The sequence below is a fragment of the Ascaphus truei genome, chromosome 7, assembly GCF_040206685.1.
Source record: "Ascaphus truei isolate aAscTru1 chromosome 7, aAscTru1.hap1, whole genome shotgun sequence".
Classification (NCBI taxonomy): domain Eukaryota; kingdom Metazoa; phylum Chordata; class Amphibia; order Anura; family Ascaphidae; genus Ascaphus; species Ascaphus truei.
The window spans coordinates 17,175,174-17,197,288 of NC_134489.1; the positions used below are offsets into that span (position 1 = coordinate 17,175,174).

The window sequence follows — 22,115 nt, forward strand, 5'->3', positions numbered from 1 at the left end:
TGGGAACGTGTGCATTTTATCTGCACCTGTTACAAGCAAAAATCAATAGACCCCCCTGGCAGAAAACGACATCACTTTGGGGAACATGGCACAAACATCAGTATATTTAGGCTAAATGAATGAGGTTTGCTTTATCAGGTTCGGTTATTGGCTCCACCTGGAATCATCTCATCCACTATTATCCCAGCAATGATTCCCTTTGTACTCCAAAAACAACGCACCAAGAAGAACAGTGGAAGGTTCATACAATGGCCCCTATGACTAGATCAGTGTTTCCCAACTCCAGGCGAACCCCAACAGGACATCCCTGCTCCAGCACAGGTGGGTCAATCAGCAGCTCAGTCATTGTGACTGAGCCGCCTGTGCTGGAGCAGGGATGTCCTGAAGACCTGACCTGCTGAGGTTCCCTGAGGACTGGAGTTGGGAAACACTGCCTTAGCACCTTTATCTATGTCTTAGTGTTATCTAGCAGCATTCTGTTGACGTGCTGCAGGTTTGGCTCGATCGATTCCCCCACAGTACACACATCACTGATGACCGGGGGCACATGCACAGTGCAGCTCACCGTACCTTTGCCTTTTCAGTCCCATGTAGTAAGGAAGAGAGGCAGAGAGAAAGGTGAGACATTGTTATTGAACAACCGGAACAAGAGACGCTCTTTCCACCTATTGGGACTTAAAGCAGCAATCCCCCTAACTAAACCTTTACGGGATTGGAACCATCGGTGGGCCCCCCCAGAGTTTAACTGCACGATTTCCAGCTCCGGGACCACCCGGTTCCCGGATACGGATCACAGACGTTACCAGTACTGTATTACTTCCTTGTTTTTAAAGCGAGATTTAAATGGGCGTCCAATGGCAAGCTGCCAACGATGATGTCACAGCTTCCTAATGGCCGGAGATTTTGCAGCCCCCCCCCCCCCCCTCCCCTACTGAAAATAGTATGGTTCAGCTCCGGGGACCTCCCAGTCCCCATCCTGTGACAAAATATGAGCTGGGGGGCGTCGGTGCGGGGGGTGCATTTTGGGTAGGTGGGGTTGCTGCTCTGTCAGAGGGGCCAGCAGAGCAATGGCACTCAAAAGAGTTAATTCCCAATTTAGGATTTTAACCCTGAAAATGCCAGCACATAACCAGCAGCTCATCATTCCAACCATGACCTCAATCAATCTTCAAACACCAATACAATACATTTAATGAGGAAAGACGTCTCCATTCGAAATGTCCACATTTTACACCGTGTGCACTTCCAGTTGTATCCAGGCTGGAAAGAGTTAAGACGCGATTGGAGTGCACAATCTTCCACGAGGTGCTACTTTCGCTTCCCAAATCAAAACTGTCAAGGCCCCCCCGCACCATCTTAGAGGAGCTGTGGGTTATCTCCAGGGGGCTGGGAGGGGGGTCCACCTGCCCTTTATTATAGAGAAAAGGGATCTTCGGACCCTGCAACACTTACCGAATATCAAGGCCAGGCCGTGAGAAGTGCCAACAGCAATGAGATTCGACACAGCCTGAGGAGGAGATGCAAGTGATGTTCATTAATACACTAAGGTGTGTGTGAGATGCACAAGGCGGAGTATCACATTGTATACAAATCCTGATTCTCCGGCACAGGTCATATGTCGCTTTGCATTCTGGGTACTTTGGCCCCAAAAAAAAAAGGATAGTGGGCATCTGAAGTCGGTTAAAAAGGAGGTTCTGGTTTCAGTGTGTGCGGTGCTATCGCAAGGCAAAGTCCATATGTTAAGGAAGGGAAAAAACAGCAAGGAAGAATTATAAGGATGTTAATGTTAACACTGCAATACAAGGAAGAGTTAATGCAGCAATTCCCCCCCAGAAGCCTGGAGAAGTTTAACTCATATAATGTTAGTATCTTTTTCACTGAACATGTCTCGTCCTTTAAAATAATAATAATAATAATAATAAAAAAATAATATTATATATATATATAAAGTTAAATAACCTTGGTTTTCCTAATCTCTAGCTTGAGGTTACCACAGTAAACTTTAGACTGCAATGGCCTCAGCGGAGGGCTCCATTTTAATCTCCCGGACACTTTAATATTTCAACCGCTTATATCTCCTGCACGAAGCATCGGATTATAAAAATACAAACAGCGTTGAAAACGGCAAGAAGAGATCTTAAAAATAAATACATTTACAAAACACATAAAGGGATCAGTCAGGAATTCTGCTTTAAAGTTCATAAAACATTTACACAGACTGAGCTGCCACTGTGTTAGGAGAGCTGTCCCTCCCGTTTATGTCACCGTGTCACCATTCCCCGACTAGAAAGGGCCGACTCAACGGGATTCAATGTTTCTTCGGCCTCTGTGTCAGTCTGTGGGGAAGACGACAAGCGTGACTGACCGTAAAGCCCTTGGGTTTGATCCTGTGCTGCCCGGTGGTAAAAGGCTGAGTGCAGTGAGCACAGGTTCACAGTGAAAAGGAGTGCGCCAAGCCAACGTTTAAAGACTGAGGACAGTAACCATCCTGTTACAATGTAAGGAGACAGGACACTTACTATTGCTGTCGGTAAACCCGCATCCACTTTATCCTGCAGGGGGACAAGAGGACAGGTAAAAGCTGGGTAACCGCCTCCCTGCTAGACAATAGCTACATATCCTTCTGTCAACCAATGGGTTGCATAGGGGAAAAAACAAAACAAATCCCTTTAGGCCAACGGCTAACTGTGCCAATGTGCTCCCCGACTCTGTGACATCTGGGAACACACATTATATTATATTCGCTGACAGCAGGGCCAGGAATGCATGACCGAGAAAAGAGCAGAGTAATAAACCGTGCAGAGTATCTTCTTGTAGTTCCGGATCACTTCTAACATTTTCCTTCCCGGATCTCTCCACTCGTCTGCTCCCCTGTACAGTATCAGCTTTGGTTTCTCGCTGTGCCCCTGCTCGTCTCCTGCGCTCTACCCAGAACTGCCTCCTTTCCACCTCTACGGCTCTCTCTCACCCTAAACCTTTTACCCCCACTGCCCTTGTGGAACTCCCTCACACCCCACATGCACCAAGCACCTTCTCTCCCCATCTTTAATTCAAACACAAAAACACCCCTTCTGAATGAAGCATTTCAATAGCCTGGACTCACCGCTACTGCCCCATCCCCACTGCCATCTACTGCACTTACTCCTTCACCTGCTGTCTCTATACAAGCCCCCTAACATACCACGTAAATTGCAAGGTCTCAAGATCAGTGATTCCCTTTCCTATGGTCCGAGTCTATGTTTGTCTGACTTACTGTATTATAATGTATTGCATTTAATGGTCACTTTCGTAAAGTGCTGTGTCCAAAACTGGAACAACCTACCAGAGACTCTCACATCCACCACCAGTCTAAGTTCTTTCAAAACTAAAGCTGTCTCACATTGTAATCTGGTCGGTAACTGTTACATACGCCTATAATATACATCTTCTCTAACTGCGCATGCAATGTCTTGTATATAATGTATAACTCTGTTCACTTATGTAACTGTATTTGTAACCATGTTTTATTTGTCATGTTAACTCTATGCCCAGGACATACTTGAAAACGAGAGGTATCTCAATGTATTACTTCCTGGTAACATTTTATAAATAAATAAACATTGTTGGTGGTATATATATATATATATATATATATATATATATATATATATATATATATATATATATATATATATATATATATATATATATATATATATAAAATCGAGGGAAGAAGAGATCAGTGTATCTCGAAAGCTCGCACGAATAAAAGCATTTAGTTAGCCACAGAACGGTATCATCTATTCATTTTTGATTATTAAATCTCGGATAACACGGTACAGATACACACAATTACAGCCCCATGGGAAACGACAGAGTGTTTATAAAAACACAGTTAGCACTTATCAGTGTTTCTAAGGAATGATAAAACTGTATCTTCTGTGAGGTCTACAAATATTAAATACAACAATATCTATAACACACGCTCACACTGGTCCAAAACTAGTATAATGACCTCTAAATACCTATAATCCATAAGGACAGAATGGACTAGCCGCAGAGAGAAGGGGGTAGTCTGTGCTCTAGCCTGGCCATAGAGGAAGCTTTTCCCAAGAGACAGAGAGACCTACCGCTGCCGACACAATCTGAGCAGAGATTCCCTTGAGCAGCGAATGGCGCATCACAGATCCATGGCGAGAAAAGGCGTCCAAGAGTCTCTTCTTCCTGAGAGGCATGAAATAGGTAAATAGACAGGCAGCTGTCAATCATCAGGGAGATAAGTACAGACTGGCGGATAGCCACAGGCCAACAGGCAGCTGTCAATCATCAGGGAGATAAGTACAGACTGGCGGGTAGCCACAGGCAGCTGTCAATCATCAGGGAGATAACTACAGACTGGCGGGTAGCCACAGGCAGCTGTCAATCATCGGGAAGATAACTACAGACTGGCGGATAGCCACAGGCCAACAGGCAGCGGACTTAATACACGGGCATCCAATACGATTGATGGACAAGGGCACAAGGATTTGAATCAAAAAAATAATTTATTGTGCCATAGACTACATAGCTATGGCAGGGGTGCGCAAACTGTGGGGCGCGAGATTTTCCCGGGGTGGTGGGGGGGGGGGGGGAGCGAGAGGTTGCAGAGGCCCCGCGCTCTTCACCAAGGCATTTAATGCCGGGGGATCGCGTGAGGCCTCAGCATCTCTCAACTTACCACGATTCTGAAGCGTGGTGACGCGGCGGCAAATGAAGCCGCGTGACGGGACATGACCCGTTGCCATGGCAACGCGCCGTCAAATGACACCACGGGGTCACAGTGTGATGTAACATGACCCCGCTGCATCATTAGACGCCGGAGAAAAAGGTAGGTGGAGCGAGAGCACCAGGGGGTCGCAGGCAGGGGGGTGCAGCGCCAAGAGTTTGCGCACCCCTGGTCTATGGCAAAATAAATTCTGTTTTTGATTCAAATCCGTGTGCCCTTGTCCATCAATCATATTGGATGCATTGAACGAAACAGGTCTTCCCTGGGACTAAGGGGCACCGGTAAAAGTGTCACTATTTATCTTATTTTTGGTGTGCATCAAATACCCATCATTTTTTTAATACACAGGCAGACATTCACAAACGAGCAAATGGGGTAAAAAAAAAAAAAAAAAATGGTTTTATCTGAATGAATAAAGTGGTTTTACCAACGTCTCCCTCTCCATACTAATCAGTATAATCCGCAAAAATAATAATAATCTATCTCCCTTATAAAGCTTCCCCAAACCAATTTACATGTCGCAGAAGATGAAGACATCTCCCTGGTCATTATGACACATAATGGGAAGGGGGAATCTGATCCGCCTGCCCCCGCTCTCCGCCTCACTGTTACAGTAATGGTTGGAGCGCTGCGCTCTTGTATTGAATGGTGCTGGCGTCACCTCTTGTGCGCTCGGTCGCCGCTGTCTGAGCTCGCCAGCGATGATGTGTCACAGGAGTGAGTGTCGATCGTCTCCACGTTAAGAAGTGCGGGGTCCTCGGGTATGAAGGGCTCATCCTCATCATCTGTCTGCAGGGAGGGAAAACATGCAGAAAGGGGAAGTAACCCACTTTACCACGCCATCTTTAATTTGGGCAGGAAGTTAGCGTCAGTCTGGGAATTAGTGGAGAGCTCAACTATTGATTAGCAGTTTCTTTCTTGTGATTTACAGCAGGGGTGTGCAATTATTTTGGCTGGAGGGCCACCTGACAAGCTTCACGGACCACAGACAATGTAGAATCTTCATTAAATCTGTAGCCCACGAAAGCTCTCCTCCATCTCCCCTACACGTTTTCTCGCTCTCTCCTCCCTAATGTTCTCTCTCTCTGTGTCCCCCTTGTCTTTTAATCCTCCTCCCCCCTAACTACCCTTCTCTCTCACCTCTTCTCCCCTCATCCCAGAGCCCTACCCGTAGTTAAGCGCGACGCAGATCCTGACGCGGGGCGGGAACCCACCCGGGCGGGAACCCACCCAGGCGGTGATTTTCACAAGTTCGGCCCGACTTCCGGTTGGCCGTAACTTTCGTGTTAGGACCACACCGGGATGGGCTCCCGCACACGCTTCTGCCCCCGCTGCTCGCACCACAGATAAGGATCCGCTCCCTGGCCCTACATGTGGCGGGACGCAGGCAGCATTCCGCGGGCCGGATGTCGCTCGCGGGCCGGATGTCGCTCTAGGGCCGCACTTTGCCCACTTCTGGTTTACACTGTACTGTTCAACTAACTTTCTAAGGAGTCGGATTAGAAAACATTTTTACAAACAGAAGAGCCAGAAGTGTATTGTAATATTATTAGATATATCTACAAGGACTTGCACATCCCCAAAACATCAGTAACATATGATTTATAGTGAGTTTCAGAGGGAAAATTGCAGTTGGCTGCTATAGCAACTGCAGTGAAATTACCAGGTGCAAACAGTCCAAGGGCCACGCCAAGGGCATTGGGAGGCCAGAATTGGCCCACAGGCCACAAGTTGAAGAGGTCAGATTTACAGGCTGGATCAGGGAATGAAGCATAGCACTGTAACAGGTAAGGTATCCTATAATAATCATTTATTTTTTTCTTATAGCGCGAACAGTGTTCACAACGCTGTACACAGGCAGTCACAATGAGTCACTGGCTGAAGAGGATTTCATTTTTGGTGCCTCAAGCACAGGGAGATAGGACAGGAAGTGACTTCTCCAAGGAGCTGACATTGGATTCAGACCAGGCTCATCCACTTCAAAGATAGTGCACTTCCATCCCCCATTATAACCTCAGCCCGTGCACTCCAAATACATGTCACGTCCCGTGAGCTGCAGACCGCCTCTCTCCGTTCCTTCTGCTGGACATCTCTCTGGCCTCTTGTATAGAGTTTGTTCCGTACTCACCTGGGGAAGACTCACCTCATTCAGGATGCTCTCCAGTGTCGGAGGAGTGTCCACTTGGGGGATGTCAAATTCTCTGTCGTCTATCTAAAACAAAGTGAGATATAGATAGATACACACACACACACACACACACACGAGGGGCAGAGGGAAAGGTCCAGTGGTAACACACACAGATGGCCAACACATCACATCAGATTTGTTGCACCTATAAGTCTACCTACATATTATCCTACATACACTGTTGGATCTCCCTAAAATACCCCTTTAAAAAAAATATTATAGGGCATAATATTAACCATTTCGCTGCAACAAAAGGGTTGATCCATTTCACAATACCTTGTGGCACCCGGCAGCTATTCCCTCCCAGATCCCCTCTAGCGGGTTTTCTTGTTGTTACTGTTTATTTGATCTTTTCAAATACGTCATACAGTGAAAAAACATGTCATAGTCAGAATGTTATGGAAATAATATTAATGGGGAAGGAGGTGGGGGCATTTGTACAGATTTGTGTAAAAATGGGTCAGATCCAGGAGGTAGAACATCAAGAAGGCAATAGAAGCTGTAAATGTGCGCGGTTCTGGTACCGCTCAGCTAAATGTGGAGAGATGCCGGCATGAAGGGTCCAAGGGGCCAAGACGCCCGGAAAAGTGGAAGTGGAATCGTTAAAGCTGCAGTTGTCTTTTTTTTTTTTTTACTTCAATAGTTTCATGTGGGCAATCTCTAATTACCTAAAGAACTGTATAGCTGCAGGTCAATTCATTCTCCATGTATTGATAGGCGAAATTTGGTGACATAATTAGTGAAGGGATCTGTTTTTCTTCTGCTTCTGTCTGTCAGTGGAAGCTCATGAATATTCATGAGCACTCCTGCACTGACATGTGCTAGAGGGAGGGCAGGGCTGACAAAGGGGTGTGCCAGGGCTTGTGACAGGACATGAAGGGGCAGTGCCTTAGCAAATGGCTGTTAAAATAGAATACAAGAAAATTGGTCTTTCAAAGTTGTTTTTTTAAAAACAGAAAATGCTAAAAGTATTTTTTCTTACTACAGAACTGATTTATTAAAAAAAAACCCACACATGCAGGATATTGACTGAACTGCAGCTTTAAGGTAAGCACAGAGCGGGGGGCTGGGGGGGGGGGGTCAATTTGATTCAAATTCTTGACAATGGTGCATATAGTGGAGGAGTCCACAACATGGTGTCCACACGGGCACCATGGCGCCCACCAAGCCTTTAGTGGGTGCCCGCAATCATAGTGATGCCGACAGCACCTGCATGCTGGAAATGCGGTTCAACTTCCGTATCAGCGATCAGGACTGGCGCTGAACTCGAAGCCTCCCCGCAAGGTAAGCGTATTGTGTGTGTGCGTACATTGGTTAGTACTTGCCACTCTCTCCTGAACGCTCAAGTGTGCCCTTGGGCACAAAAAGGTTGGTAACCCCTTATCAAGTGGCATTGAGAATTTGTAAAAGGAGTTTGGATTCACTTTTGTTCAGATCGTCAAGCGGTTCCGCTAAGATAGTTTATATTGGGTTATAGGGGATCGTTACGTTAAGGATGCTCAAGCTTTGTGTTTTGATTCGCCTTCCTTATATCTGTCCCTGAAGAAGCACCAGAGGCCCTCATAATTCTTGCCATCTTTCTTTAAGCCTAAATGAAGTCAGAAAGTGCAGGGGGTCACTTTTACCAACTCTTGCTTGGAATCCATCTCCTTCTCCAAATCCAGATAGCTTGATTTAGGATCAGAAGTCTGAGGTTTGTTCAGATCATCCTCCAGGCTGCCACAAAACTCAATAGGTTCATTAATGAGTTTGCCAGGCTCCCACCCCTGAGCACCGAGATCATCTTCCCCTGGGTCTGACGCCACTGAAAAACAGAGAAAGTGAACACAGGGGGCTTCAGGTCCATCGCCATGGAATTTCAATATAATACTCATATTACACAAACATATACATCTTGTCTCTACCCTGAAGAACTTACAATGAGTTTTGGTACTTGCAGTGCTGGAAGAACTATAGGGTTACTCATTATAGTGCGATAGTGGCGATCAGGCACTGCCTCATGGTAACTCCCATTGGGTGGTTTGCACTTTAATGAATAACCGTAGAGAATTACCCACACTCACTTACACTAATCTACTTTATGTCTGAGCTACTTTATTTGAACTAAAAACATTGAATGTAATTTTGCCATTTTTTAATTTTCCAAAGTTTGCTGTTCTTAAATCAATCTTGTTTAAACCGTGTGTTAACATACATACAAATAGGGATGTATTAACAAATACACTCACATGTATTGTTATGCATATTGCTTGTGCCAATTAAACTGCATCCTTGTGAGTTTGTGCAAATTGTACAAATATTGCTTGAGCAGGGAAATGCTATAAAACAAGAAACAAAGAAGTCCAGAGCAACATCCAATGTGACAAAAATACACAGTTAAATACATACACACATTATATATATATATATATATATATATATATATATATATATATATATATATATATATATATTGAAAAAGGGTAATTTAGTTAACCCTTTGGCCAAAGCGTATAAGCCCGCGATCCACTTTCAAGGCATGACCATATCGCAGGTCCTAACACTAACTGATTAAAATTCTTATTTAAGTCTATAATTAGGGGAAGGATGGTCCTGGCATTTAACCTGTCACAACCAGCTGCATGAAAAGAAAACCTGCTTACTTGGACAGTGGGGAGGGGCGAGCTTTAAAACCTTGGTGGGAGGAGCCACAAAGCAGGGAAATGCTAGTAAACTATTTTTTACAGGGCAGTATAATAGATCAGGATTAAGCTAGGCAATAGATCGTATTGATATTATTCTGCTCTTTTGGTCAATATTTCACAAGCACCAGCATAATATTTATGATTATTTTTTGTATGTGACATTGTTATGTAAATATCTATGGTTATGTTGGGACAGAGGTGATAGTAATTACACGTAGTAATAAAATATAGACATTGACAGCAGAAAAGAACCACTTGCCCTTTCGCCTGTGGGCTCTCAGACCCTATTAGATCCTTTGGTCAGTGTCCACAGGACACCATCTCTGTGACCTTAGACAAGCCACTTCATCTACCAAAAAATAAGTGTAAGCGCCATTGATCAAGGAATGAATTGTGCCTGTGCATACTTTGTAGGGAGATGACGAGTCCATCCCCAATATATAAAATCATATTACTGTGGCAGTATATTTAATATATTAAGATTCACTTGTAATAATGTGATTGCATGGACAATGGACAAGTCGTTCTGTTCTCCCCAGTTTCCATAATAACCATAAAATGTGTAATATTAGCAGCCTGACCCTGCAGAACAACACACTCAACGAACATGGAAGAGAAAGTATGTATAAATATATAGCACCAACAGTGTACGCAGCGCTGTACAACATTACAATAGGAGATGAATAGATTACAAAGAATGGGAATAATGGGAATAGGTAAATGGCAACACAAGGCAAGAGGATACTCTGCCCCAAAGAGCTTACAATCGAAGTGTATGAAAGTCCAGTCTATTTTGTAAGGCTCCCTCCAGCCGTGCCCAATGCACAGAACCCACCCACTCACCCCCAATGTCAAGTGACGTCACTTACTGTTGTCAGATACAGAATCAGGTAAAGAATCCGCTGTGATCAGGGGACCCACACAGCTGCCAGTCTATCCACTGCGCATACCGGAAGTGGCACTTCATCGTTGTGCGTTTCAAGGCTTGCGTTCCAAGACTACCAGGATAAACAACTTCCTTTTCCGGTTGTGTGTTGGGTGCTTGAGTCGCCTGCAGAAATTCTCAATGTTATTAACACCTCCACTGCTGGAACACTTGAAGGGTTTTAGATTGTCCCTTTCAGTTTCAGAGGACATTTCTCTGGTAGCCTCATGGGCACTGGGGGGAATGTTATAATTTGTGGATATGAATTTACATCATGCGCAGACCTTATGAATTAAATGGGGAGCATTAACACTAAACCGTACACCATGGGATGCACATGCAACATTGGATCATAGATTTTCTTCACATTCAAAATGTCCAATTATCCAAATATCATGATGTCCTGGCCACACAAAGCACCCTTCCACCCTCAAATCTTGACAAGGATGCACCTTATTGCCCATCACTTCCCTCCACAATAAAATATTTCTTTTATCACCAAAAGATAAATTTCAGGACACTGGTTTTTTTTTTTGGTGTGGAACCAGTAAATGGCACAGAAAGGATTGCCCAAATCAAACATGGCCGTCTGGAGCCTCGGTGCCGACGTCACGCGCCTTTCAAGACAAATTGCTCTAGGGTTAATGACTGCTTCCGTTGGGTTACTGTGTGTGCGCATGCGCGGCTCTGCATCGCATGTGATTGCTGCCGGGGTCTCAGGTAAGGAGAGTGTTATCTCTGCCCGGTGTGCGCGTGGGACAGCCATGCAGCCATGCAGCCATGCAGCCATGCAGCCATGCAGCCATGCCTTTTAAAGGAAAATCTCTCTCTTTCTTTCTGTCTCTCTCCTCTCTCTCTTCCCGACCAATTGTATTACAAATCAGGGGGACTCCCTCTTAATCAGTGGGATTTGCCAGCCTTGTGGAGGGATTAGCTGGATGGGATTTACCGATCCTTTGCTGGTTTAGGGTACGTCCATAGAGGGGGATGCCGTGCTGGGCTGTGTGGACGCTGAGGCTCGCCTGCTCGGTCAGGAGCGATTCCATGGACTGGCAGGCGAGCCAGGGTGCACGATCTGGAGGCGGGGCAGTGACGTCGCTGGGCCAATAGCCCGCGAAGCGTCAACGTCACGACGTCATGACACGACGCGCTGATTGGGTGTTTTCAGCCGACAGCGCGCTGAGAAACGGGCTCTGCTGTCGGCTGAAAATCTCGGCACGCCTGCGGACGCTCACGGGAGCCCCCCCTCAAGACATCCTCGTTGAGGATGAGGGGGCGCGTTAGCGAGGCTCCCCCCACTGGATGCAGCCTAATGGGCTGCGCTTATAGTGCATGGCGACGGTGACGTAACTCCAAAACAAATCCATAGAATCCGTCGCATGCGCTTATAGTTAGCGCGACGGCGTGACAAAGTTTGGAAGCAAGTGAAATTTGATTTATTTAGAGACAGTCCCCCACATGTGCCTGTCTCTAAACCAATCACAGAGCGCTGCCCTCCTCCTTGGTGATGTCACTGGCCTTGTCGCCAGCGATTTAGCTGAAAAAGAAAGAATCTATTTATTTAACCAGGATCTCTAACACCAAAGTGATAAAGTTGTATTGCAATATGGCACTACAGGAGGGTGGTTACCAGAAAATAATTACTGTTTGAATGTCTAGAAGACTTGTTAAAGTGCAGACTCTTTACAGGGTTTGTGTGTGTTTGAGTTTTATATATCTATATATATCATTCTGTGTACAGGACCTCTGAGTTTGGGAAAGCTCTACTTTTCAGTTGCCAACTCCAGTTCTCAAGGGTCACCAACAGGCCATGTTTTAAAGATAACCCTGTTTCAGCAGAGATGGCTCAGTGAGAATGACTGATCCACCTGTGTTGAAGCGGGTATATTCTTATAACCTGACCCGTTTGTGGCCCTTGAGGACAGGAGTTGACCACCCCTGCTCTACATTATAATTATATTTCGGAAGAACTTGGTCCATTAAGGCTGCAGTGTCAGCTAACACCCGCCGTTTTCTCTTCCAGCGATGACATCCTTAAGGTAATCGCAGTGCAAAGGCAAAGTCTGGAATTTGACGTTGTCAACACCAGAGTTGCAGCCATGAAGATTGCGGTTGAAGGATGCTGCCATGGTGAGCTAGACAAGATCTACGAGACCATCCAGTTCCTGGAGAAGAAAGAGAATGTGAAGGTGGATCTGCTGGTGTGTTGTGGAGATTTCCAGGCTGTGAGGAATGAGGGGGACATGAAATGCATGGCTGTACCTCAAAAGTACAGGCAGATGCAGACCTTCTACAAGTAAGGGCTTCTGGGCAGATAGAAACCATGTACAAGTAAGGGCTTCTGGGCAGATAGAAACCATGTACAAGTAAGGGCTTCTGGGCAGATAGAAACCTATATTTAAAGGCCATGAGGTGGGAACAGCACTAACCTCTTCACTGCTAGAGTAATCTACATGCAGTATAACATTCTAGTTTGACGCACTGTGCAGATCCTATGTGGCCTTCTAATGTAGATTGAAAGCAAAATCAATATTTATTGGTTTTTCGTGCTGAATGCATTGGGCCAGAGGCAATAGCAGTAGCTATTTTCCAAGAGTTACTGACTAGAACTTTAAAAAAATATTTAAAAGAAATCAGTTCTGTACTATGAGAAAATACATGTAGCATTCAAAAAAAATAAAAATAAGACATTTTTAATGTATTATAATGTAACAAGCATTTTTTGTTTCTATAGCAACCATTTACAAAGTCACATCCCCTTCCTCTTCTGAAACAGGCTCTGGCACACCCCTTTTTGAGCCCTGTCCTCTCTTTAGCAGTGCACCAATTGTATCTAGTGGCTCCTTGGTCACATCATCTTTCCAACAGAGCTTTGCATCTTTGGTCCTCTTCCGCTGCACTGACAGCCATATAGTGAACCCCCGAGCCGAATCTTCGCCGATCAATCACAGGAGAACAGATCTATCGGCAACTTAGCTAATTACTTATCATTGTGTGGATTGTATTGATGCACATAATAAAGGGGGGAGCGAATAAAACATTTAAACAGCAGCTTGGACTGCTTCTTTAAAGTCCACCATTAACCTTGAAGGGAACTGTGAGGTTTGCAGAGCTGTGTACACTGCTATTGATTCTATTCAGAACTCCCATGTTGATCCATTACAAAATAACGCACTTACATTTCTTTGTGACTGATGCCGCTACTAGAGATTGGAACTGCATGCTTAAAGATCAATGGCTTTATTTTTGGACTCTGTTTTCTGTTTTTTAGAATAAACCTTTCTATAATGGGGTGCAGGGAGCTGTGCTGTAATATTGGACAGATGGAGGGCTTTAAAATGTCTTGAAATCGAGACACCGTACCACCAAAGGGTGATGCAGTCAAGTGTTGCATGCTACGGGTGAGGTTCCTCTTGGTTTACGGTGGGTTTGTTTGCTGTCACACAGGTATTACTCTGGTGAGAAAAAAGCGCCTGTTCTCACCATCTTCATTGGAGGAAACCATGAGGCATCAAATCATCTCCAAGAGCTGCCCTACGGAGGCTGGGTGGCTCCAAATATATACTACATGGGTAAGCACAAGGTTCCATTTCCATGCACTAAGGCGGTGACCGTACCAAAAGGCCACAAGGATAAACATAGCAGAAAGTGCTTAAAGACCTTGTTGCTATATCTACTGTATCTCATTTTTTTTTTTTTTTAATTCTTGTGCCTTTTTTTCCTCCCCCCCCCCCCCCCCCCCTCTGCTTTGTGGCCAAGAACTTTAAACCACTCCAAATGCGTTTTCTGTGTTTTCAACGTCTCGTTTTCATCTCTTTCAGGATACGCTGGGGTTGTGAAATACCGCGGGGTGAGAATCGGGGGAATCTCTGGCATTTTTAAATCGCACGACTACAGAAAAGGTACGTCTACTACGCTCTATAAGTTATGCTCTCCTGTCTGTTAATACAAATGGCCCCCGTGCAGCAAGTTTGGGTAATATGAAAAACACTTTATTTAATTAACCAGCTGTTTTCAGGGACCTGTAGTAAAATAATTCCTATTCTTTAATAACCCGTCTCTATCCAGTACCAATACCTTTGGGTGCCCTACTGACGTAGCTACTACACCATGAGGTCTGGGACTATAGGGCCCCCATGATGTAGTAGCTACGTCATAATGTTCCAGCTCGTTTTTCTAGGGGCGATCGCGTTCACGTCATCCTGAGGAAGCGGAATGGAAAGGACTGCGCTTCCCCTTCCTTCTGTCATCTGGGATGGAGCGATCACGTGGCTGTGGCACTCAAAGGGTTAAAAGCATGTTGACTATAAGAACTGCATAACCAAGGCCGACACTGTCCATTCCTGATCTCCGGCAGCTTTTTTTGCACGCCGTTTTCCTCCTAGCCAATCTGGGATTCTGACAGACGCACCCTACCCCTCCTTTGGAAATGAACATGCTCCAGTACTGCGTGTATCTGCGCAATGCCTGTTTCCGTGTCATGGAAGTGTGTAGAGCTACTCGGTACACGTGTAGCATGTTCATTTTTGTCTATCCATTGTAATGACACCAAACCAGTTCCAGCTTTATAACAAGCGGTGTTGGCGGGATAGAGCACCCCTGGGTGTACAAATACGATCAGATCAAAAGTTTGGGTGCCCTCCAGTTACTCCTCACTCTTTCTTGCCCATAGCCGTGGTGCTAACGAGCTACAAAGCCTAATCTCCGTTGTCTAAATGTAGAATCCGTCCTTGATTTTTATCTCTTCCTTTTCAAGCAGTATGTCACTGAAGTCTGCTATGCTTTCAGGTCATTTCGAGCACCCCCCTTATGGCCAGGATACTATGAGAAGCGCTTACCATGTGAGGAACATAGAGGTCTTCAAACTCAAACAGGTAGGCCTGGGGTTAATGGTAACTTGGTCTTGCAAGCTACTAACAGCATCCAGAATCCTGCATGATGTTTTGCCTTCACATTCATTTCACAAAGGCCCTTATTCAGCAAACGGTGGTGTCCTTGAAAAGTTTCGGGCAACAAATGAAACGTTAAACTTATTATGGAGTAAATTATTTATTTTTAATATAAAAAAATTATTTTACCTTGGAAACATTCTGTAATCAGTGTTTGCCGTCTACTGCTTTATAAGCACTCCACGTACACCCTCACTTTCTCGGCATACTGGGAAGCCACATCTCTTCAGGGAAACTCTGAAATCCATTCAAATGAATGAAGCACGGCATTTAAGAACCACTTGGTCCCCCTACTCGGCCAGCTCTTTTCCCATCTGTTGTAAGACTTTAGGCACTATTTGAAACGTGGCTTTCTTTCCTATGTAGGATAGGCTTATGGTTCAATCCATTTTTAAATTATTTTCCAGTATTGGCCTCAACCACCTCCGTTGGGATGCTAATCCACCACCCTTTGCGTGAAGGCCTTTCTCGCGTTCCCCTCCAGCTTCAGAACACGACTTCTTGTCCTAGCGCTTCTTTCCCTGAAATGCTTCCCTCTCGCGCCTTGTCGGAACCCCTGACCTATTTAAGTTTTCGTCCTATCCCTTTCTACGCTCGCACCCACCATGTCTTCGTAGCTGAAGGAGCCCATGGATATCTTTCTGTCGCACGACTGGCCTCGGAGCATCTACCACTACGGCAACAAGAACCAGCTGCTGAAGAAGAAGACTTTCTTCCGCAACGAGGTGGAGAACAACACGCTAGGGAGTCCGGTCGCCTCGGAGCTCCTGCACCACATCCAGCCATCGTACTGGTTCTCTGCACACCTGCACGTCAAGTTTGCTGCCTTCATGCAGCACCAGGTAATCCCAAGGAAAGCTGCAGCGAGAGCATTTAGAAGCCGAACTGTTTTATGTAGATGTAAAAGCAATAATATCAAGTTTCCAGTGTTCGAAAGGTGACCTAGATCCTTGTTTCTCAACCCTCTCTTCCCAAACACTATTTTTATGAACAATCGTTGAGTACGTTGGCACTTATGCTAATGTGTGAGTAACTGGTTATCCATAAAACATGACCTGTTTGAGACATGCTACGCTATATTTTTCTGAAAATATGTAGCAAAGAAAACAAACTGTAAAACCGTTTACTTAATCTCATTCTCTTTATCCTATATATTTAAAAAAAAAAAAAAAAAAATCTTGGTCATTTTAATAGGGTAGATTTTAAATGCATCCACCACCTTTCCAGTAAAGAACTTCCTCTAATTTCCCGGTAGGTTGCCTTCTGGCTTGTAATAGTGTTTTATGTTTCCCAGGAAAACATTACCTTCCTGCTCCTCGCTGACGCTCTTGATTATTTAAAAAAAAAAAAAAAAAAAAAAGTTGGGTTTTTTCTTGGGCTCCCCTTACGGTTTTATTACCAAGGCTGGAGAAAAACTGCTCACTGCCTACAAATAACGGTATTACAGAAATGCGAGTATTTTTTTGTTTTTCTGCACTGGTCGGTATTTGATATGATGCCTTAGCAACACAAGTTTGCTTATCTACTTGCCGATAACATGTAAGTATTCACTTACAGAATATAGCAACTAATGAATTAAGTTCAGTTTTTAACTGTTCAGAGATTCGGTTGTCTAATATTTTCTCTGTAGTTTCTGTTCACTCCCACCAATCTGTCTTCTCTTTTGCAGACGAACGTAGAAGGACAACTGCCCAAAGCAACCAAGTTTTTAGCGCTGGATAAATGTTTGCCGCACAGGGACTTCCTGCAGGTGAACACCTCTCTCCACAGCCTTGGCAGATTGCCGCAGCGATCCGCATTACGGTTGCGTGTGTGTGTGTTCCTCATCTCCTGATTCTTCTTTTGTCAGATTGTGGACGTAGACCATGACCCAAGTAAACCAGAGCGCCTGGAGTATGATCTTGAATGGCTGGCGGTTCTGAAGGCTACCAAAGGCCTGCTCAATGTGACTGCAAAAACATGGAACATGCCTGAGAACAACGGTCTGCACGCCAGGTGAGTTCGTGGGTGGGTAAGGTCAGGGCTGTTTTGCTTGTGTCGCTCAATGCAGGTCGGCTCCAGCTGGAAACGGGTCCGTTGAATAACATTATACCCCCTATTTAATGCACTAAAGAGCAGAGTATTGCACAGTTGATGCTGTAATCCCCATTCTCACTATATTGAATAGAGAGCAGTTGATTCCACTCTAGTTGCTTAATTTGCTTTTGTTTAGGAAATCCACATTGTTAAACAAGGCTTAGAGCTTAGACCATAAGTGGTGAAATTGCACCACCTACTGTACAGTTTGAAGTCCTCTACGTGTTTTTTTATTTTTAATACTGAAGTGTAATGTTTTTTTATGTTGGTGTTTTTTATATTGGTTAGGTGGGATTTTAGTACCACAGAAGAAACCAGAAAGGAAGTTCTCAGCGACCTTGGCCAGGACCTCAACATTCCCTGCAACTTTAGCATCACCGTCCCCTGCTACAACCCAAACAACCCACAGAACCAGAGGGTGGCGTCACACGTCATCAACCCGCAGACTACGGAGTTATGCGCCCGTCTTGGACTCGCCGACCTAAACGCCAAAATCCGCCAGCAGGACGATAGCGGAGACTTCGAGGACGATGATGCGGACAGCACGGCATCAGGAGAAGATCCCAGTGAATACAACACTGACACGTCCATCCTTTCGTCCTCTATTAACCCTGACGAGATTGCTTTGGAAGACGACGACGATGATGAGGAAGATGCCATAGTGCCGTCAGCAGAGCCTTCCTCGGATCTCTCCACCAACTTCTCCAACATCCGCGTCCTTCCTGACACAATGGCTGTGTCTTCAGATGATACTGTGGATTCTGCCAATGATGAACTAGAGCGGTCTGAGAGCAGCCAGACCGAGGGGGAAGGGAAAAGCTCTGACAAGCCGCTGAAGAGGTTGAGCGATGAGAATGGAAGCAGCAGTGGCAGCGTGAAGATTAAAAGGCGGAATCAGGCAATATATGCGCCCAAAGAAGAGGACTGAAACTTTCTCTGGGCTGGAGTATAGTTTTATGTTTACATCTTCCCTGCCAGAGAACCCCAACATCTATTGGTGGCCTTTAGGCAAGAAAAGGCCCCGTTACCAGTGGCTTTAATGGCACGTTTTTAACACTTCCTATTTTTAAATAAATGTATCCTTGCTAATGAGGGATTCAACTTTTTTTTTTCCCCCTCGTTTTTTATAATTTTGCCTTAAATACACAGCTTCATTGTTTTTTTAATAGCAAATGTTGACAACTTTTTTTTTTTTTTTTTTTTTTAAATGTATTGAATGAATCTTTATCTTTAATCTGTGGTTTCTTAATGCATTGTAACAGAGGGTAAAAATAATACAATATAATTTTAGGGTTCAGAATAACCAAGTGACTTTTATTGCATACAAGTGTACACAGGCAAAAAGCTATCATAAGCTCCTTTCCCAATAAAGCAAGTACTGTTGCAATATCTGTTATACACATTGATATAGAGTAATACGCCCCTTCTGCAGGGGTTGGCTTAGAAAATGGAAATTACAGGAATGTAACAAATTAGAAAAAAACCTTATCCATTCTAAATACTTCTAAAAGCTGAGCTTTACTCTGCATTTGTGCTTGTGGCTAGTGATTTCCTGAAAAAAGCAATGATCAGATTCCTAAGTTAGGTTTGCTAATTAAAAAGAAAGTAAAGGGAGAAACCGTTTCTTCACATTTCTAAGGCCGCACTTAGTTCCGGCGATGCGATGTCGCCCGAAAACAAATGTATTGTCGTCGCCGCCGCGTGTGCTTATAGTAAGTGCGACGTGGCGATGCGATTTTCTGAAGTATATCTTGTGCAAAAAAAACAAATCTGAATTACAACGTAAAGTGATGCAAATGGATTTTCTACATACAGTACCACAAATGTCAGTGACATTACAGTTCTGTCTTCCACCAGAAACAAGAAAGGTGCCTTCCTGTGGGGATGAAGCAGGCCACACACACACACACACACACACACGCGCTACCTCTCCTCCCTCGGCCTAAACAGGAACATTCTGTTCACATGTAGACTACCTTTTTTTTTTTTTTTTTAATTATTATATTATTCCTAAAACCTGTTCTCCGCTTTATCACAAAGTATGGCAGAACATCTTCTTGTTAGCTAGCAGGACGGTTATTCCTGTTAATAACCCGAAGGATACAAATCTTTTGTAAAGATTTTATAGGTACCATGAGTGCTTCTTTTTAACGTCGCAGGTGCATTTTCTTTAACTAACATTTTAATGACGAGAGCTATATAACCAAAGGAAACCCAAGTGCCTTTCAGCAGAGGCGAGTGCAAATACAAGAGTATTTCAGAATAGCTGGGGGCTGAACTTGATTACTACGGATGGGTGAGACCACTGATAGGCCTGTTTTAATCTTCCAATCAAACACGCGTCCCATGAAACATTGTCTGGTGCCCGCTTGGCATTCTGCACGTACCTAGTGGGGATGCAGTCAGCGTGTGACAAGCGGTCACACCCAGCACAGGAACCCCGAAGGCAGCAAGCATGCGGTGTCTCCCAGAGCTCCATTCTGCCTCCTCTTGCAACCTCACGCCCTCCTTTAAATTCACTTTTTACATTTACATGAAGGCGCCCCCTCATCTTCTTCCCCCAGCCCATTTCTTTCTTTACCCTCTGGGCTCCTTCAAAATCATGCTGCCTTCTCCTCTACCCTCCATTTCCCCTCCACTGCTCGGGTATATGAGAGGGTGTTGTTTACGTATTTTTAATATGCAAGTTCAAGAACAAAAGTGTACGTATCAGTTATAGTGTAACAACGTGATGAAATAGACAGCACGCAATAATTAGGTTAAAGCAAATACTGTAGAAGTGGTGCAATGTGGAACAGGGGGACCCTATTTCCTCCCAACGAATCATCCACAAAAATCTAATGTTCCCAACACATGTAAGCAAAAAAAAGGTTATAAGCCAAAATGTTTTTAATGAGCAAAAAAAGCTCAAATCTACATTGGATGTAAGTGAATAACAATACCAAAACACATCTAAAGAAAACGGGAGAAAAAACAAGGGATGGAAGGGTGGGGAAAACAGTCAAAAGTACAGGGGAAGGGGGGCCGCAACGTTTCGGGGTGAGAACCCCTTCTTCAGGCCCGTTCCCAAAAGACACAGAATGTCTAGTGGTACTTCCCTAAACCCTGTACAAATCTCCCTATGGAAAAAATGCACCAATGCAATGGGCAAAGGAATGGAGTGTATCCTCACGGGACAAGCAAGCAGCAAGCAGCAAGCAGTCCGGTATCTTCCGGCGAACCCCTTAATATATAGCCCAGAATAAAGAACAGAAATAGTCCTATAGACTAAAGGTAAAAAGTTCCAGGGTATCCAGTGTGTGCACCTAAATGCAGTACAAATGATAACACTCGGCGATAGGCAAATGGCAGCAACAACATAGGTATTTACTCAAAAGGAACAAGAGTACAGACCAAAGCTGATAGCTGATGCAGACCCTGTGTGTACTCATGGACATACGCTGGTTAATAGTCCTCCTGCTGGAACACGGAACCGCCGGAGCCCTCTGAAGTACTTCCTTAGGCCTCGTCCAGGGTGGCGCTGAGCGGGCGGGCGTGCTCACGCCTTGACAAAGGGCTGGGAGCCCGAAACATGTTAGAGTACCTCTACAGCGTCATGTGAACCCTGTTTGTCTTGTCCCTCAATAAAGAAGCTTATTTTTATTGCACCTGATCCAGCTACCGTCACATCTTTTTTCTATATGCACCTCTAAGCAGTGCACTGCCTGCACGCCCCCTCCCGGGATACACCCTTCAGTGTCTAACTTGCAGCTGCACGCTAAACACAGGACTTCTGGCAACATTGCCAAGTGTGAGTACGCGTTATTATTTCTCTTCCATGGATGTTATCTAGTCTAGCTCCAGGGGAGTGTTATCATGCTTGGGATTACTAGCTGGGGTCCCACTGTTCATTTATTTTGAGCAGTGTGGCCAACCTATGTTGTATTTCCCGAAACCTCCCCATCATAGGAGTATTATTTGACTACATCTGCTAGCAAGTCATTATTGGATGATTGCCTGTGTTGATGAGGAAAGCGATATGATTTATTACTGGACTAAGTGATACATGCATTTTCTCTGAGCACAGATACAGATCTTGTCTCTAATATTGCCAACTGCAGGAACATTACTGCGAACAAACAGCTAATCAATGCAATGACCAAAAGTAAACAGTTGTGCGTTTGAATAAACTGAAAGGGATGTTACACTGGTGTACCAAATGTGCTTATTAAGCTGGAGATCTAAAGTGCCCTGGCTAAAATGTATTTTGCTCATTAAAAACATTTTGGCTTATAACTTGTTTTTGCTTACGTGTGCTGGGAACATTAGATTTGTGTGTATCAGATATAGTGAGTCAGGCCATAAGCTTTCTTTTTCCTTCTGCCCCTCTGATGCATCCTGAGTCTCGGTGTTGGCTTTAAGAATGAACCCTCAAGCTATTCTGCGTTGGACGGGACCGGTCTAAAACAAGTGTAACTTTATTGTAAACTGGGCTGTTTGTTAATCACTTTAGATGGCCTAAATTTCTATTTAAGAGTTGCTTCTTATTGACCCACGTGATGCAAAGGAT

At 44.6% G+C, this 22,115-nt stretch overlaps 2 protein-coding genes across 8 annotated transcripts in view; one reads left to right on the forward strand and one right to left on the reverse strand.

Annotated features, from left to right (window-relative positions):
- The window catches only part of VPS8 (VPS8 subunit of CORVET complex), a 128,508-nt gene extending 117,874 nt beyond the window's left edge, over nucleotides 1–10,634 (reverse strand). Inside the window, exons 1-8 of one of the 6 annotated variants that reach the window (XM_075607106.1) lie at nucleotides 10,486–10,619; nucleotides 9,161–9,250; nucleotides 8,558–8,736; nucleotides 6,888–6,956; nucleotides 5,406–5,533; nucleotides 4,110–4,203; nucleotides 2,520–2,552; nucleotides 1,453–1,507 (exon numbers count right to left, since the gene is read on the reverse strand). In XM_075607106.1, the coding sequence (XP_075463221.1) occupies nucleotides 1,453–1,507; nucleotides 2,520–2,552; nucleotides 4,110–4,203; nucleotides 5,406–5,533; nucleotides 6,888–6,956; nucleotides 8,558–8,736; nucleotides 9,161–9,176 (574 nt within the window). In that variant the 5' untranslated portion in view covers nucleotides 9,177–9,250; nucleotides 10,486–10,619. Of the gene's footprint in view, nucleotides 1–1,452; nucleotides 1,508–2,519; nucleotides 2,553–4,109; nucleotides 4,204–5,405; nucleotides 5,534–6,887; nucleotides 6,957–8,557; nucleotides 8,737–9,160; nucleotides 9,251–10,485 lie in introns of all 6 variants that reach the window. The other 5 variants (XM_075607104.1, XM_075607107.1, XM_075607108.1 and 2 more) reach the window with 5 other exon arrangements.
- Nucleotides 10,635–11,174: 540 nt separating this feature from the next.
- Nucleotides 11,175–18,955, forward strand: DBR1 (debranching RNA lariats 1). Of its 2 annotated transcripts, none has more exons than XM_075607111.1 (9): nucleotides 11,175–11,261; nucleotides 12,565–12,837; nucleotides 13,989–14,113; nucleotides 14,363–14,443; nucleotides 15,330–15,415; nucleotides 16,108–16,332; nucleotides 17,160–17,240; nucleotides 17,340–17,485; nucleotides 17,855–18,955. In XM_075607111.1, exons 2-9 carry the CDS (start codon nucleotides 12,641–12,643, stop codon nucleotides 18,492–18,494), a joined length of 1,581 nt encoding a protein of 526 aa, XP_075463226.1. In that variant the 5' UTR covers nucleotides 11,175–11,261; nucleotides 12,565–12,640; the 3' UTR covers nucleotides 18,495–18,955. The 2 variants fall into 2 exon arrangements, with proteins under 2 accessions (XP_075463226.1, XP_075463227.1); XM_075607112.1 differs by lacking the exon at nucleotides 11,175–11,261 and adding an exon at nucleotides 11,349–11,510.
- Nucleotides 18,956–22,115: the final 3,160 nt, after the last annotated feature.